Source organism: Coregonus lavaretus (assembly GCF_964263955.1).
Source record: "Coregonus lavaretus genome assembly, chromosome: 17".
In the NCBI taxonomy this organism is placed as follows: domain Eukaryota; kingdom Metazoa; phylum Chordata; class Actinopteri; order Salmoniformes; family Salmonidae; genus Coregonus; species Coregonus lavaretus.
Genome location: NC_140004.1, coordinates 33,038,636 through 33,056,317, shown reverse-complemented (window position 1 = coordinate 33,056,317; position 17,682 = coordinate 33,038,636). Strand labels below are relative to the sequence as shown.

At 43.2% G+C, this 17,682-nt stretch overlaps 1 protein-coding gene across 1 annotated transcript in view; it reads left to right on the top strand.

The window, feature by feature from the left end:
- The window catches only part of LOC311144764 (zinc finger matrin-type protein 4-like), a gene marked incomplete at its 5' end in the record, with an annotated part of 162,115 nt that overhangs the window by 87,837 nt on the left and 56,596 nt on the right, over positions 1-17,682 (top strand). Inside the window, one exon of the mRNA XM_084180867.1 lies at positions 3,690-3,846. Coding sequence (XP_084036993.1) covers positions 3,690-3,846 — 157 coding nt within the window. The remainder of the gene's footprint in view (positions 1-3,689; positions 3,847-17,682) is intronic.

Below are 17,682 nucleotides of genomic sequence, written 5' to 3'. Positions count from 1 at the left end.
CCACATCTAGCTAAGTAGATGGATCACTATTGTCTAGACATGTACACATGTTAATGAAATACAATCGATGGCCGTAATCACCCCCAGACACACCTGCTAATTTGATGGGTCATGTAATAATCCGGCCGAAGTGGAGTCTTTTGTTTAGACATGTGGCTAGCTAGGTAGCTAGCTAGCTAGCTAAACAATGAACGGGCATAACCCCAACTCATACTACTACCAATACAAACATTGTCATAGCTGTAGTATGAATCTGCAGGTAGCTAAAGCTAACAAACTAGGTTGAATGCTAACTAGATTCAAAAAGAAAAGGAAAGCCGCACACTCTAGGAGCTCAGATGCAATAATTTAATATCTTAATAACCAACGTTTTGACAGACAAGCTGTCTTCATCAGGGTGATGAAGACAGCTTCTCTGTCGAAATGTTGGTTATTAAGATATTCAATTATTGCATCTGAGCTCCTAGAGTGTGCGGATTTCCTTTTCTTTTTGAAGTGTTTTACGCCGTCAGCCAGCACCTCGCCTAAATAGGTGTGTGTTTCTTTCGCCTTTATCTGAATGCTAACTAGCTAACATTAGGCTATAACTTGCAATGCAAATTGATTTCTGATTCGAATAATATTACTACACAGATCATACATGTAACGTTAGCTAGCGAGCCAGCAAGCTAACATTTGCTAGCTAACTAACAGTATGCTTTAACTTTCAATAAAAATGACTTTCTGACAAAATTAGAAACATATATCTGGATATCCCTTATACATGGATGAACGCTTCACGGCAGACTGGAACCATTTAACTCTGTTTTGTTTGTAGCTACATCTTGCTTGGCCAGCTTTGTGTCAAGTCACTCCGGTTCACACTGACCGTGGCGTGTGCAGAAAGTAGCCCATCACTTTTTCCTACTGATCTGTCAATAGCACCTGCTAAATTCAGGGCATCGATGTTGTTGAGCAAAGTAGCAAAACTTTTGTAGTTCTCGATGGCTAACATTATATATTTAAAAACGGTGCGGTAGAAAGGACTGTCAACACATACTGAACAGCTCACGTTATAGACAGAAGTGTGTTACATGGCAGAGCAATCCAAACTCATCTCCCGGCGTGTCCAGCCCATACATTATCTCAGCCAATCATGGCTAGTGGGAAGGTTCCTGTCTTTTTCCATGGCTAAACCAACTAGGTTTGTAATTTAACAATTGTATTCGTATTTATGGATGGAATACAAGTTTGTTATTAAGGCACATGAAAGTTCACATGTTCCAGAAGGCATTTCTGCCCCAAAACGCATTTTGATAAAAAAATAAATGTTTACATTCAAATGCTGCTCATGTGAAGTAGTGACGTGCGACATATGCCTGGTTTCCTGAAACAAGTCACATTTGGGACACATCCACACGCTGTCTTTCGCAAGCCTGCAGACCCAAGGCCTAGCCTAGGCTGCCTCCATTTGCACCATCAAGGATTTGATCTGTTCTGTTCGACTCAGTAGTGCGGGGAATTACGTGTCAAGGCTATGTATAGAGGAGTGTTTTGTGTTGGTGTCATGTAACGTGTGACTGTGCCTTAAAGCACAGCGTTGTGTCACAGTGTGCTGCACTGTAGCCAGATCACTACCCACTACTGCCATGTCCTCCACTCCACTGGGAGATGGAACCGTGGGGAATACATGAAAGCAAGCTTTGGGTTTTAGTCAAAGGAGGAGATGGGCACATCCATCATATGGCTCTTTAAGATTCCTTTCAGTGCAGTGCTGTGTATGATGCATACATTCTGTACTATACGAGGGAAATGTATATGAGGAATGCCTTTTGTGTCTAAAATGTAAACTGCCTGGCTTCAGCAAGCAAAACAAGTTAAATATGTTTGTGACTGTTAAAGGCCCAGTGCAGTCAAAAACGTGATTTTCCTGTGTTTTATATACACTGCGTATACAAAACATTAAGAACACCTGCTCTTTCCATGACATAGACTGACCAGGGGAATCTAGGTGAAAGCTATGATCCCTTATTGATGTCACTTGTTAAATCCACTTCAATCAGTGTAGATGAAGTGGAGGAGACCAGTTAAAGGATTTTTAAGCCTTGAGACAATTGAGACATGGATTGTCTATGGGTGCCATTCAGAGGGTGAATGGGCAAGACGAAACATTTTAAGTGCCTTTGAATTGGGTAGTAAGTGCCAGGTGTTCCGGTTTGTGTCAAGAACTGCAACGCTACTGGGTTTTTCACGCTCAACAGTTTGCCGTGTGTATCAAGAATGGTCCACCACCCAAAGGACATCCAGCCGACTTGGCAAAACTGTGGGAAGCATTAGACTCAACATGCATCGGGGGGGGAGGGGGTGCAACTCAATAGGAAGGTGTTTCTAATGTTTGGTATACTCAGTCTATATTTCCACTCTGTGAGGTTGGAATAATAATCTGCCTGAAACGTCAGCCTGTTGTTGTGGGATGGAGTTTTTGTCCTGCCTGGTGACATCACCAGGCGGTAAATTAGTTAATAGACCAAGTAGAATGAGTGTTCCAAACCTCTCTGCCAATAACAGCTAGTTTTCAGTTTTCCCCTCCTCACTCAGACCACTACCAGACAGTCCTAGCAAAATTATTGCTTGAGAAATTGCTCTTTGCTAAGAAGCTAGGTACTTAATCGTTACTCAGAAATTATTTGATATTGAGATAAAAACGGCTGCATTGGACCTTTTAAAATGTAATAGCACATTCACAACACAAGTTTTGGATTGTTTTTCTTCTGGACTATCAGCCTGTCTAGAAGCCGCCTGGTGGGATAGCTTCCTGGTAGAAATGTCTGCATCCATCTCCCACAGTCTGGCAGCCAGGTGCGCTCTCTCTCTCTCTCTCTCTCTCTCTCTCTCTCTCTCTCTCTCTCGATAATGTGTTTCTGCATCAGGCAGGGAGGCAGCACAGATGCAGTTTCAGGGAGAGGTCCTCCATCCCATCACTCCCCACTTTATATTACTCCATACAACTGCTGAATTGCCTCCATTTGCATCCCACCAGGAGCCAAATGATTAAGCCCACGAGGAGTGTAGATTGCTCTTGTCCCCTGGAACTGTGGCATGTCGAGCTTACTGATGTGCTGCTAAATGTACAGCTGTCCCCTAAGCACCATGTGGCTCTAACATACATGCATAACGTATTTGGTGGTGCAGGGTTATATTGTACACCCCCATGCAGTGTACACCACACACACACAGTGATGAATCATATGAGGTTGGGGGTCACATCTAGAACAATATTACCCCCCCAGAAAATTACCCGCATTTGACCACACAATTCCTTTTGTCATATTCAGGAGTCAATTTATTAAAAGCTTCCCGTGAAAAAAGAAAAACGACTTCCTTTAAGAAGTGAGATTTTTTTTCTTTGTTCAAATCAAATCAAATTGTATTTGACACATGCGCCGAATACAACAGGTGTAGACATTACAGTTAAATGCTTACTTACAAGCCCTTAACCAACAATGCAGTTTTTAAGAGAATAAAAAAGTGTTAAGTAAAAAATAGCAAATAATTAAAGAGCAGCAGTAAAATAAGATAACTGTAGGGAGGCTATATACAGGGGGTACCGGTACAGAGTCAATGTGCCGGGGCACTTTTTGTTGGCTGATAGCCTTGTTGACTGAACCTGTGTGTGTGTGTGTGTGTGTGTGTGTGTGTGTGTTTTGCAGGGCAGTGAGGAGGGAGATGTGGACAAGAACAAATGCTGCACGCTGTGTAACATGTCCTTCACCTCAGCAGTGGTGGCACAGTCACATTACCAAGGCAAAATCCATGCCAAGAGACTAAAGCTGCTGCTGGGGGAGCAGCCTGCCATCACAGCCAAAGGTAGGCTCTCTCTCTCTCGCTCTCTGTGTCTGTCTGTCTGTCTGTCTGTCTGTCTGTCTGTCTGTCTGTCTGTCTGTCTGTCTGTCTGTCTGTCTGTCTGTCTGTCTGTCTGTCTGTCTGTCTGTCTGTCTGTCTGTCTGTCTGTCTGTCTGTCTGTCTGTCTGTCTGTCTGTCTGTCTCTCTCTCTCTTTCTCTCGCAGTCTGTCTCTTTTTCTCTCTCTTTCTTTCTATCTCTCTCTGTCAGTCTGTCTCTTTAACTCACTCTCCTGTAGAGACCATCTGCATGTTGTTTCCCTGTTGAAATGGAACTTGCCCTTTTGTCACCTCGACAAGCCTGCAGTGTGATGACATCAGACAATCCAAGGTGACAGGTGTGACAGAGATGTCTAACACAGCTCTGTGTGTTTAGACCGATGTGCTTGTCCTCACACATAGAGGTGCTAGCTAGGACAAGCAGAAAGGCAGAGAGCCACAGGTAGACTTTGGGCTACCAGCTCACCTAGCTAGCTAGCACAGAGAGGAACTGCAGCTTGTGTGTGTGGACTGGTGGAGAATCTCATCGTATCATCTTATTGTCTGTGGGTGTTTTGTTTAGATGTAATCGTCTGCCGCAGCACCTCGGGGTTGAGGAAAGTCTGGACGATACTTTAACCCACAGCAGCTGCTCCCGCCTGCAAATCTGTTTACAAATTGGCAGTTGAAATAATAATGAAAGCTGGCCATGGGGTAAATTAAGATTCGAAAAAATAACCAAACTTTTATTTTATCAGATGATTCCCTTATGCAACGCCTGAGACCTGGATATGCAGAGGGGATGCAGGAGGTGAATAAATCACCAGCTGTGTTTGTTTATTTGGGGGTTCTATCTCTGGAGAATTTGCATCCTGATTGTAAGTCTTTTCACATGCTGATTGAACGTCTTTTGACTCATCTGTTATTTCAGATATCCTTTACCAAAACGTATACTTTACCTTGGTGTAAAGCCCTCTGTGCCTATTGTTTGACTCTGCAATAGTTCACACTTATTGCAATTAGCTAGTGGAGAGGCAGAGAAATACAGTGCCAAAAAAATACATTTGGTCGGTTTGTGTCTCATATATAAAAAAGACAGAGGGATGCTTACCCTAGCTGAAGCCAAGGCCATACACTGCCGTAATGCTCATTATAATAGTCCTGGCCTCAGTCTCTGTCTGTGTATGTAAATGTACAGTATCTATGTCAGTTCTATATTTAGCCAATAAGTTGTGCAAAATGCTCAACATATCTAGGCCCAGTCAGTCCCACACCCCGGAGGAAACATATCTAGGCCCAGTCAGTCCCACACCCCGGAGGAAACATATCTAGGCCCAGTCAGTCCCACACCCCGGAGGAAACATATCTAGGCCCAGTCAGTCCCACACCCCGGAGGAAACATATCTAGGCCCAGTCAGTCCCACACCCCGGAGGAAACATATCTAGGCCCAGTCAGTCCCACACCCCGGAGGAAACATATCTAGGCCCAGTCAGTCCCACACCCCGGAGGAAACATATCTAGGCCCAGTCAGTCCCACACCCCGGAGGAAACATATCTAGGCCCAGTCAGTCCCACACCCCAGAGGAAACATATCTAGGCCCAGTCAGTCCCACACCCAGGAAGAAACATATCTATGCCCAGTCAGTCCCACATCCTGGAACCTCAGGGTCTGTTTTCCCTTCAGCGCTTTGTGTTTCAGGAACACTCTCCTCCTCTCCTTCTCTTATCCTCCTTTCATCCCCTTTTTCCCAGTGAGTCCAGTGACGGGGGACAGGGGCTGTGTCCCAAATGGCATCCTATTCCCTACATAGGGCACTATTTCTGACCAGAGCCCTATAGGGAATAGAAAGCCATTTGAGACCCAGCCAGAGTTATGGTATGAGGGCAGAGCCATGCAGCAGGGAGGCATGCTGTGTCATCCTTTCACCACACATCAGCGTCCACCACCAAGCACGCCGCCTGACCCTCGGCCGTAATTGACCCCCCCAAAAAGAAGAGCACAGAAGTCAGAACACATTTTGTGTGGTACTGTAATGGCCCCAGTCTTAAATAAAGAAAGCAGCTGACGAGCTTTAAAGCTTTTTGGTCCATGAGTGAAGTGTGCTTGTGTGTCTGTGTAACTAACCCTGGATGTCTTTATCTGCACATGACACAGGTTATGTTCTAGAGTGTACACATGGAAGTGTGGTACACATTGAACACATATTACTCAAAATTTGACAATTTAGTTAATACTTGTATCCCACTATGTGGCAGAAGTTATTCTGCATGTATACTGAACGCTTCTTCACCAGTGGGATGGTCTGAGATCAGCCACCCGGACAGCTGATGAAACTGTGGCTTTGCACAACTGAATAATTTCTGCACAAACTGTGAGAAACCGTCTCAGGGAAGCTCATCTGCGTGCTCGTTGTCCTCACCTGGGTCTTGACCTGACTGCAGTAACCGACTTCAGTGGGCAAATGCTCACCTTCGATGGCCATTGGCACGCTGGAGAAGTGTGCTCTTCACGGATGAATCTCGGTTTCAAGTTTCAACTGTACCGGGCAGATGGCAGAGCGGTTTGCTGATGTCAGTGTTGTGAACAGATTGCCTCATGGTGGCGGTGGGGTTATGGTATGGGCAGGCGTAAGCTACGGACAATGAACACAATTGTATTTTATCAATGGCAATTTGAATGCACAGAGATACCGTGACGAGATTTTGAGGCCCATTGTCGTGCCATTCATCCTCCATTATCACCTCATGTTTCTTCATGATAATGCACAGCGCCATGTCACAAGGATCTGTACACAATTCCAGGAAACTGTTCTGGTAAAAAGCTGAGGGATGGGCCTGGAGAAATATGACCACTCTCAAATTCATAGACAGAACTATGGATGCAAGGACTGACCATCCGTGATATAAAAATTATAGTTTTAACCATATTTTGTGGCTATTATCGTAGAAATATTTGACTCAAAAGTAGTCAACTCAAAAATATCTCTCAAGAAACTGGAGCCTGTGAATCCAAAAATTGGACTTGTATTATCTAATAACGAAAGCCGAGCAGTTCCATGGAATGTCTTCCTTTGGCTTAGAGCTCCTTTTTATATCCACACAAATGCACGAACATACTTACATGGCATATTCAGTTACCCCTTTATGGCAAATTCCTAACTTATTTTAGTTCTGCACCACCCTTCTTTTCCAACGTCCAGCTGTCACACAATGTCCACTCCAAAAGGTCATGAATGCTTTTTTCTATATGAAACATCTCATTCTATCATTCTATTGGCTGAGTGGCCTAGGCCCCTTCTTAAAAAATAACTAATGTAACACATACTGTTGAGAGCTTTTGTGAAAGAGCACATACATTCATTTAAAACACAGCATATACTACATGGCTATATTCCTTATTTAAGCATGTACAGTGAGGGAAAAAAGTATTTGATCCCCTGCTGATTTTGTACTTTTGCCCACTGACAAAGAAATGATCAGTCTATAATTTTAATGGTAGGTTTATTTGAACAGTGAGAGACAGAATAACAACAAAAAAATCCAGAAAAACACATGTAAAAAATGTTATAAATTGATTTGCATTTTAATGAGGGAAATAAGTATTTGACCCCCTCTCAATCAGAAAGATTTCTGGCTCCCAGGTGTCTTTTATACAGGTAACGAGCTGAGATTAGGAGCACACTCTTAAAGGGAGTGCTCCTAATCTCAGTTTGTTACCTGTATAAAAGACACCTGTCCACAGAAGCAATCAATCAATCAGATTCCAAACTCTCCACCATGGCCAAGACCAAAGAGCTCTCCAAGGATGTCAGGGACAAGATTGTAGACCTACACAAGGCTGGAATGGGCTACAAGACCATCACCAAGCAGCTTGGTGAGAAGGTGACAAAAGTTGGTGCGATTATTCGCAAATGGAAGAAACACAAAATAACTGTCAATCTCCCTCGGCCTGGGGCTCCATGCAAGATCTCACCTCGTGGAGTTGCAATGATCATGAGAACGGTGAGGAATCAGCCCAGAACTACATGGGAGGATCTTGTCAATGATCTCAAGGCAGCTGGGACCATAGTCATCAAGAAAACAATTGGTAACACACTATGCCGTGAAGGACTGAAATCCTGCAGCGCCCGCAATGTCCCCCTGCTCAAGAAAGCACATATACAGGCCCATCTGAAGTTTGCCAATGAACATCTGAATGATTCAGAGGAGAACTGGGTGAAAGTGTTGTGGTCAGATGAGACCAAAATCGAGCTCTTTGGCATCAACTCAACTCGCCGTGTTTGGAGGAGGAGGAATGCTACCTATGACCCCAAGAACACCATCCCCACCGTCAAACATGGAGGTGGAAACATTATGCTTTGGGGGTGTTTTTCTGCTAAGGGGAAAGGACAACAACCAAAGAGACGATGGACAGGGCCATGTACTGTCAAATCTTGGGTGAGAACCTCCTTCCCTCAGCCAGGGCATTGAAAATGGGTCGTGGATGGGTATTCCAGCATGGCAATGAACCAAAACACACGGCCAAGGCAACAAAGGAGTGGCTCAAGAAGAAGCACATTAAGGTCCTGGAGTGGCCTAGCCAGTCTCCAGACCTTAATCCCATAGAAAATCTGTGGAGGGAGCTGAAGGTTCGAGTTGCCAAACGTCAGGCTCGAAACCTTAATGACTTGGAGAAGATCTGCAAAGAGGAGTGGGACAAAATCCCTCCTGAGATGTGTGCAAACCTGGTGGCCAACTACAAGAAACGTCTGACCTCTGTGATTGCCAACAAGGGTTTTGCCACCAAGTACTAAGTCATGTTTTGCAGAGGGGTCAAATACTTATTTCCCTCATTAAAAGGCAAATTAATTCATAACATTTTTGACATGCGTTTTTCTGGATTGTTTTGTTGTTATTCTGTCTCTCACTGTTCAAATAAACCTACCATTACAATTATAGACTGATCATGTCTTTGTCAGTGGGCAAACGTACAAAATCAGCAGGGGATCAAATACTTTTTTCCCTCACTGTATCTGGATTATAAAATATCAAACATGTTTATTATATTTATCTTTGGCATCTCCCTACATTTGCCTTAATGATACATAAAATAATTCTATACTATCAAGTGTTTGTTTACATTAAAATTGTTTACAAACATTGGAGTAAAACAAGCTTCTATTTTGGGTTCTGATGGGGCACGACCACTGAGGTATAATAAGCACTGGAGACTGCGTCCAAGATGTCCGACAGTTGTTTTCTAGGTAATCTACTCACATTCGCATACGCCGATTCATAGACGTCTATATCCGGGTTGCATCAGGTTAATACGGACCAACATCACATGCGCACTAGCGATTAGTGCTCACAGGGAGCAGCGCGAGCAGCAACAACATCATCACGTCATCCAAAAACATGGCAGATATTGGATACATTTAAAATGTTAATATATTTGGCTGTGAGTGATGAAGAAAAAAAACTGCCTCAGCGACAATTATTTGAATTATCCAATGGATGTTTTGTGCACAAAGGTGATGACTAAAGTATGTTATTAGGATTTTATTCATCTGACTTCTCTATGTGGCTGTCTTTCTGGCCCAGTCAGGGGGCGTCAGTTAAACTGCAGTACCGAAGCAAAACTGTGTAGGAGCAGTCGAAACCGTGCTTCTAGACCGGAACCCTGGCCCCTTGGGTACGATAGTTGAACTAAGCTCATGAGGCATTTATAAGTTATATTCTTCAAGAATAAATGAGTATATATCATTCATTTATAATTCAAAGGATTTTAGCTTCAACCTGAGGTTGTGCTTTGCTTTGGTATTTACAGACAGCAGGGAATCTGAAGTACAGTGGTACATCCTACTGGGTCATGTTGGTAAGGAGGTTCTTAGTGGATGTGGAGTTTCTGATTATTTCTGATGGATTGTTTAGTCATTGTATTTCCCAGAAGTTATCATAGGGATAGTGGGTAATCATAGGAACGCAAGCGTTATTCCCCATAGAGTGAGCTGTGTCTCCTTTGGAAAATAATCTTGGTTACTTTATGTAACCTTTCGATTTATTTGGTATAATGTGTGCTGATTGCTGATACTGTAAAATAGTGGTTAGATAAAACTCTGTTCTGCTAGCCTCCCTGTCTGTCACTGACAGATTCAGTCATTAACCATGCCATCTGTGGCCAATGGTTCGGAACAGAGTGTGCTCTGCTCCCAACTGAGGAAGGCCAGACAGAGCAATCAGTCGCACTGTCACCCAACAAACCCAGCTAGAGCCACAGACAGACAGACCTCTCTTTCCCCCCAGACCCCAGCCTCAGTCAGAGAAAGAAGACCAGAGAGACCCCAGTCATAGGGCTCATAGGCTCTGGTCAAAAGTAGTGGACTATATTGGAAATAGGGTGCCATTTGGGAAGAAACCATACTGTAGGCTGCCTCTCAAAATGGAACATTCTCCGGACATGTTGATGTCTCTGCGTTTCCGTTTTCTCTGTCATACACCATCACCAAATGCACATTGCAACATGTTTAGCCTACATCTAGAGGATGTTTTAGTTCTGTTGTTTACTAAAACAACTTGTCCTGTATTACTTCTTGAGAAATGTAAGTTAGGCACTGTACTAAACCCATTCCCTACTTAGGGCTGGGCGGTATACCGTATTTTACTATATACAGGTATTGATACACGGACCGGTTTGGGTTTTTACTTTACCTTTTATAACGGTATTTTAATGTTTGGTTTGTTAAATGAGATACGCCATGTGTAACGTCCATTTTTATAGTTTACTTCGCTACTTGAGTCATCGCTCTCAGCTCTCTCTCTCTCTCCATGCTGCTTTCCACACAGACCTAGCCCCTCCCCCTGTCACTCAAGGAGCGCATTTGTTGTTCCTCGACCATGAGACACTTGCGTTGTCTCTGCGTGGCCAATGCAGCAAATGCAACAATGTTGATGACAACGATGCTGTTTTCACTTTGCTTCTTAATATAAATCCACTAGCGTTCTATAATTACACTTAGTTTTGTGTTTCTTACATCTGCAAACAGCAAGTTTGTCTTTTCTTAGCAAGTTGGGCCTAAATCTTGTTAGCCACTAATGCTAATCGCTAGTTAGTTGGCTAGCTAGCTAGCTAGCTAATAAATGTACTGAGTCAGAGCAAACGTAACTAGCTATAGAGCCTGATAATAGCAGGGATGGTGTAGACCTAAATCAGCATGTTGTTTGTGCAACAGTATCTTCTAAATCAAAGAGGAATACGCAAAGCATACATATGTTAGCTGCATTCTTCTTCTTCTGTGGGTTTTATGGCAGACTACAACCCAAAAAGCTGTATTACTGCCACTGTTGTGGAAAAAAACCACTATACTTTATTAAAAATCAAAGGTCTTACAGAGTTTTTGTTGCATCAAGAATGACTTTATTTTTAATTCAACAAAGCCAGGTCAATCTGCAGATTGGAACTGCCACTTACTCTCTCCCTCCATCTTATATAGTCCCCTCTTCAGTTTCCCGCTCTTTTATTGCTCCGCCCACTTCCTTTGTCTCTTAGGGCAGCTAAACTCGACTTTTATTATGCACATAGTACTCCAACTAATCACTCACTCCCCTGTCTTGCACACACACTCATGTTTAGTTTAAACATGACAAGGCCCTAAATCCTTGAAACATACACAAACCCCACACACACAGTGAAATGACCCAATTCAATTCCTGGCCCAGTAACAAAGAAATCTAACTCTATGCTCTTGATTAACCAGGTTCTACCTCATAGTCCATTAAACTCTACAGTTCATTAATAATAATTCACCACACCACCAACTGGACGGGGTTGAAAAAACCAAGGTAAAAACCCATACACGATAGGGAAAACTAACTTAATCCACCCAAAATAAAATAATAAAAAACCACATGGACAAAACCAAAACCCCAAAACTCCCACTTCTTCCTTCCTTCAAAATTCCATATATCCCTTCTCAGGCTCTATGACCTGAGAGGGTGATACAGCTTGTGGCAATATTCCATGTAACTCCTCCGCCGAGAAGTCTTTCAGTCCCAGGAACCGTTTCGCCGCAAGCTGATTTTTCTGAACTTCCTCTCCACCTTGGCAGTGCCATTAATCATCATAGCTATAAGTGCCACAAAGTCCACCTTCTTTACCTTTAACATATCTGGGTCCTGCTGTTGAACGGCAACCCCTGCACCTTCAGTGAAGGCCTATCCACCACCATGGACTCTTCAGGTACACCACTCGAACCCTCAACCCTTTTAACAGCCACTGAATATGAAATGCTCTGGACAGCCCTGACTTTGGCCACCTCATTCTCTTTCAAACTTCATGGTTCCCACAACAATTGCAACATTTCACATTTTCATCACTTTTAAAACACATTATATAATTTTTCCACAACTTGGACATCTCTGCTTCTCCCTTCTGCAAACACTTGAAACATGTCCAAAAGCTTTACAATGATCACACTGCATTGGTCTTGGAACAAATGCTCTGCTCTGTAGTTTATATATCCCAACTGCACTTGAGTAGGGAGAGACTCCATATAAAAAAACTAAAGAACAGATAGACTCTTCACTTTTTCATCATTCACCACACAATTCATCCAACGAGCATCAATCACTCCAGGAATCTTTTTCATCTCTGCACATCGATTTCCCACGAAACGCCAGATATTACCCCCTTGAGGGGTGCCCTGTTCCGAAGAGCCAAACAGGACACATCAAACTTCTCAAATCGGGTGAGACGCAACACACGCTCCTTCTGATCCTTCTGATCCTCAGAAGAACAACAAATCTAAACATGCCCGCCTCTCGTGATCCAACAAAAACATGCCCGCCTCTCGTGATAAACAAAACGTACTCTTACAAGATAAGAAGGGACATTCTCATCACTATATGCTACTTTGCTCCGTTTCCTATTCTTTTGGTCAATATTCCAATTCTCCTTGATTACCCCACCATTATATTCATGCTCCACATCAGTGTCCACATCTTTTCTCCTAGCGCAGAGACTGTCGGACCTCACGAAGCATCATCAGCTAGTAAATCACCATGTTAGCTACATGAAGTAGCTAAGAGAAAATGTAGCCAAAGATTATAGGGTCCCCTAGGAAACACTTATCAACACTTTGGTTCCTACCCTATCACAATAACTCCTACCTGGTATTTTCATTCATTGTCATGTCAAACAACACTGTATTCAAAGTGCCCACTATTATATTCTAATTATAGAATTAGAATAATCCTTCTATATCCATGATTCCAAAAGTTAACCCAAGTGTTTTTCTCTAAATCGCAAGTCAAATCACAATTGCAACATTTGGTTAAAAATGCTGCCTAGATTGTTTGCCCATATTGTGCAGCCCTAAGTGGCAGTGTGGAAATGATCTCAAATTAGCGCAGGAAATGCAGAAATGGATGAAAATGCTGACATTTTTGGGGGGTTGAAGTTAAATTGAACAGTATAAAACAATCAGAATGGAGAAAGACCCATTGAAATCACTAAGAATGTATGTGTTGCCACCCTAGGGTCACGCACTACTCATAAGTCGCTCTGGATAAGAGCGTCTGCTAAATGACGTAAATGTAAATGTAATAAAGCAAATGTATAACTTTTATTATTAAAAAGCATAAAATACTGTCATACAGTCCTTTTTTAATACTGTGATATGATATTTTGGCCATATCGCCCAGCCCTACCCGTACTTCACATAGAAAAAGAAAGCAACTTGTTGACTACCAGTTAATAAAACAGATTTTATCTCCACAAACGGATGATTTAATATAGAACACCTCCATTCTTCTGCAGAACTACAGGACAATCTACAGTATGTGTCTTCTGAAGACAGAGGTTGGAGATGCTAGCTGCAGCACACTTAAAGGAAAACTCCACCCAAAAACTATCTTCTGGTTTTTGTTTAATTAGTCCATTGATGATATAATCCCAAATGTTTTGCTTGTCAGCAATCAACTTGACATGCAAAACATGTTGGGACTATATCAACAATGTTTTTAAGTGGAATTCTCCTTTAAGGATTTATTAGATTTACTGTGCACTACTTTTATGCACTACTATTGTGCACTACTTTTGACCCAGGGCCCATAGGGCTCTGGTCAAAAGTAGTGCACTATATAGGGAATAGGGTGCTATTTGGAAGGCAGAGAGAGAATGTCAGGAAGATAAATCCACCAGAGCATCAGGAGGCCTGAGCTTATTGATTTCTACATAATTAACATTACTGCATCTGTTGATCCTTATCTCCAGGGAAACTCTGTTGTTTCAGCCTTTCAGCCTTCAGCCAATAACACAAAACACAAAACCCCAGTATCTGCACCTCACTGTGTACGTCCCAAATGGCACCCTATTCCCTGTATAGTGTACTACTTTTGTCAAAAGTAGTGCATTATATTGGGAATATGGTGCCATTTCGAACACATCCTCTGTCCATGCTGTACCCACATAACACAAACAGAAGCACACATACCCCAATCAGAGTTGGATGTAACCTCAGTTTCATCCATTTTATAGACTAAAAATATAGAGGACACTGTATCTTTCACACATCATTAATTGAAAGATATTTAATTTGGACATCGGTGTGCCCCCTCAGAAAAGAAAATGGTGCATGATGGATCTGGGCACATGCATCCAACCCCAACCTCAACCACTGCTGGAGCTGCTTAATTCAAGATACACTACATTACCAAAAGTATGTGGACACTTGCTCGTCGAACATCTCATTCCAAAATCATGGGCATTAAAATGGAGTTGGTCCCCAATTTGCTGCTATAATAGCCTCCACTCTTCTGGGAAGGCTTTCCACTAGATGTTGGAACATTGCTGCGGGGACTTGCTTCCATTTAGCCACAAGAGCATTAGTGAGGTCGGGCACTGATGTTGGGCGATTAGGCCTGGCTCGCAGTTGGCAGAGGCAGTTTGGAACTTGGTAGTGAGGGTTGCAACAGAGGACAGATTATTTTTCTTCAGCACTCGGCGGTCCCGTTCTGTGAGCTTGTGTGGCATACCACGTCGTGGCTGAGCCATTGTTTCTCCAAGACGTTTCCACTTCACAATAACAGCACTTACAGTTGACCGGGGCAGCTCTAGCAGGGCAGAAATTTGACGAACTGACTTATTGGAAAGGTGTCATCCTATGACGGTGCCACGTTGAAAGTCACTAAGCTCTTCAGTATGGCCATTCTACCACCAATGTTTGTCTATGAAGATTGCATGGGTGTGTACTCGATTTTATACACCTGTTAGCAACTGGTGTGGCTGGAATAGCCAAATCCACATACTTGAAGGGGTGTCCACATACTTTTGTATATATAGTGTACCTTTACTATAGAGTCCCTCTCCTTTTATGGTTTGTGTGTGATGCATTCTTCATTATTACATTTTACATTTACATTTTTAGTCATTTAGCAGACGCTCTTATCCAGAGCGACTTACAGTTAGTGAATACATATTTTTTTTTATACTGGCCCCCCGTGGGAAACGAACCCACAACCCTGGCGTTGCAAACGCCATGCTCTATCAACTGAGCTACATCCCTGCCGGCCATTCCCTCCCCTACCCTGGACGACGCTGGGCCAATTGTGCGCCGCCCATGAGTCTCCCGGTCGCGGCCGGCTGCGACAGAGCCTGGATTCGAATCAGGATCTCTAGTGGCACAGTTAGCACTGCGATGCAGTGCCTTAGACCACTGCGCCACTCAGGTTCATGTGGTAACTACATTATGACTATAAATGAGTTTGCCCTTTCAGTTGAACTCCTCATAGACATGGTTGGTTGAACAGTAATATATGTGCATAATCACTGACCCATACATATACTGTAGCTACATCTACGTGCATTTTCACACTTCTTTAGTCAAAGGTTAATCGTGAGCATGATGAGCTGTCCAATTTCCACCTCTACTGATGCTGTTTTTGATTTGGGTAACTCTGAATAAACGTTAATTCACCATTTGTATTTTTATATAAAGGTGAGATGAAGGCAGTGGGAAGGTAGGCCACTAAATGGCAGGTAATCCAAAGAAAGAAGACGAGTAGGCGGCCAGTACGTTGCAATAAACTTAAGTTAACTATTAACAGAATACATTTTTTAAATAATATATATGGGACCAGTCAGCATAGTACATCAGGACGCACAACGGCAACGCGTTTCGACTACAAAAGTCTTCCTCAGGAAGCGTTAATATTTTTTCATTAATTCTCCCCCCCCCCCCAATTGAGATCTTGTCTCATTGCTGCAACTCGCCGACTGGCTCGGGAGAGGCGAAGGTCGAGTCATGCGTCCTCCAAAACATGACCTGCCAAACCACGCTTCTTAACACCCGCCCGCTTAACCTGGAAGCCAGCTGCACCAATGTGCCGGAGGAAACACCGTTCAACTGACGACTGAAGTCAGCCTGCAGGTGCCCGGCCTGCCACAAGGAGTCACTAGAGCGTGATGAGCCAAGTAAAGCCCCTGGGCCAAACCCTCCCCTAACCCGGACGATGCTGGGCCAATTGTGCTCCGCCATATGGGACTCCCGGTTACGGCCGGTTGTGACACAGCCTGGGATCGAACCTGGGTCTGTAGTGACACCTCAAGCAATGCGATGCAGTGCCTTAGACCGCTGTGCCACTCGGGAGGCCCCAGGAACCGTTATTCTTATATAAACATAGGTGCTTATATGACCTGTAATATCCCAAATGGCTAATCGCTTTTTATGAGCACTGTAGCCGGCTTATAATGGCTTATCCAAGCTCCAGCAGGCTATGAGCGAGCACAATAGCTGTGAATGTCATCTCCCTAAAAAAACACCACAGCATAATGCTGGAATATACACAATAAGCACCTTCCTAATATTGAGTTGCACCCCCTTTTTCCCTCAGAACAGCCTCAGTTCGTCGGGGCATGTACTCTACAAGGCGTCGAAAGCATTCCACAGGGATGCTTGCCCATGTTGACTCCAATGCTTCCCACAGTTGTGTCAGGTTGGCTGGATGTCCTTTGGGTGGTGGACCATTCTTGATACACACGGAAAACTGTTGAGCGTGAAAAACACAGCAGCGTTGCAGTTCTTAACACACTCAAACCGGTGCGCCTGGCACCTACTACCATATCCTGTTGAAAGGCATTTCAATATTTTGTCTTGCCCATTCACCCTCTGAATGGCACACATACACAAGCCTTGTCTCAAGGCTTAAAAATCATTCTTTAACCTGTCTCCTCCCCTTCATCTACACTGATTTGAAGTGGTTTTAACAATGGATATCAATAAGAGATCATAGCTTTCACCTGGATTCACCTGGTCAGTCTATGTCAGGGGTGTTCCTAATGTTTTGTGTACTCTGTGTATTTTCTCTGCATTGGGTTAAGTACTGAATTAATTCAAGGTAACTGAAATTCTTTTGAGAAAGAACATTCTGAAGTTTGTAACCTTGGGTTTTAGTGTCTACATCTAATGAAGATGCTTGCTGCTGCATCCATCACAGTATATAATCCCAGGAAATGTACCATCTGACCATGGATGCAGCACTGTATGGTTTACGCATAATGGATTAAATACCCTATGGTTTACGAATAATAATAATAACATTTCCAAACTATCACGTTATCCCAGGACACCCAGAAAACAATGGCAATTTTTACTGAGTTGACTATCCTGGTAAAAAAAATTATATATAAAACATTAGAATACTACAAAGTCTAGAAAACATCCCTCACTACAGCGGCCATAGAGTTGTCCATGTCTTTTCATCATAACCTACAGTATATAGCGCCTAGTCCCCCTGTACCGGCTCTGTCTAATCTACTGCCTAACATTTACATCACCAGGTTGAGAAAC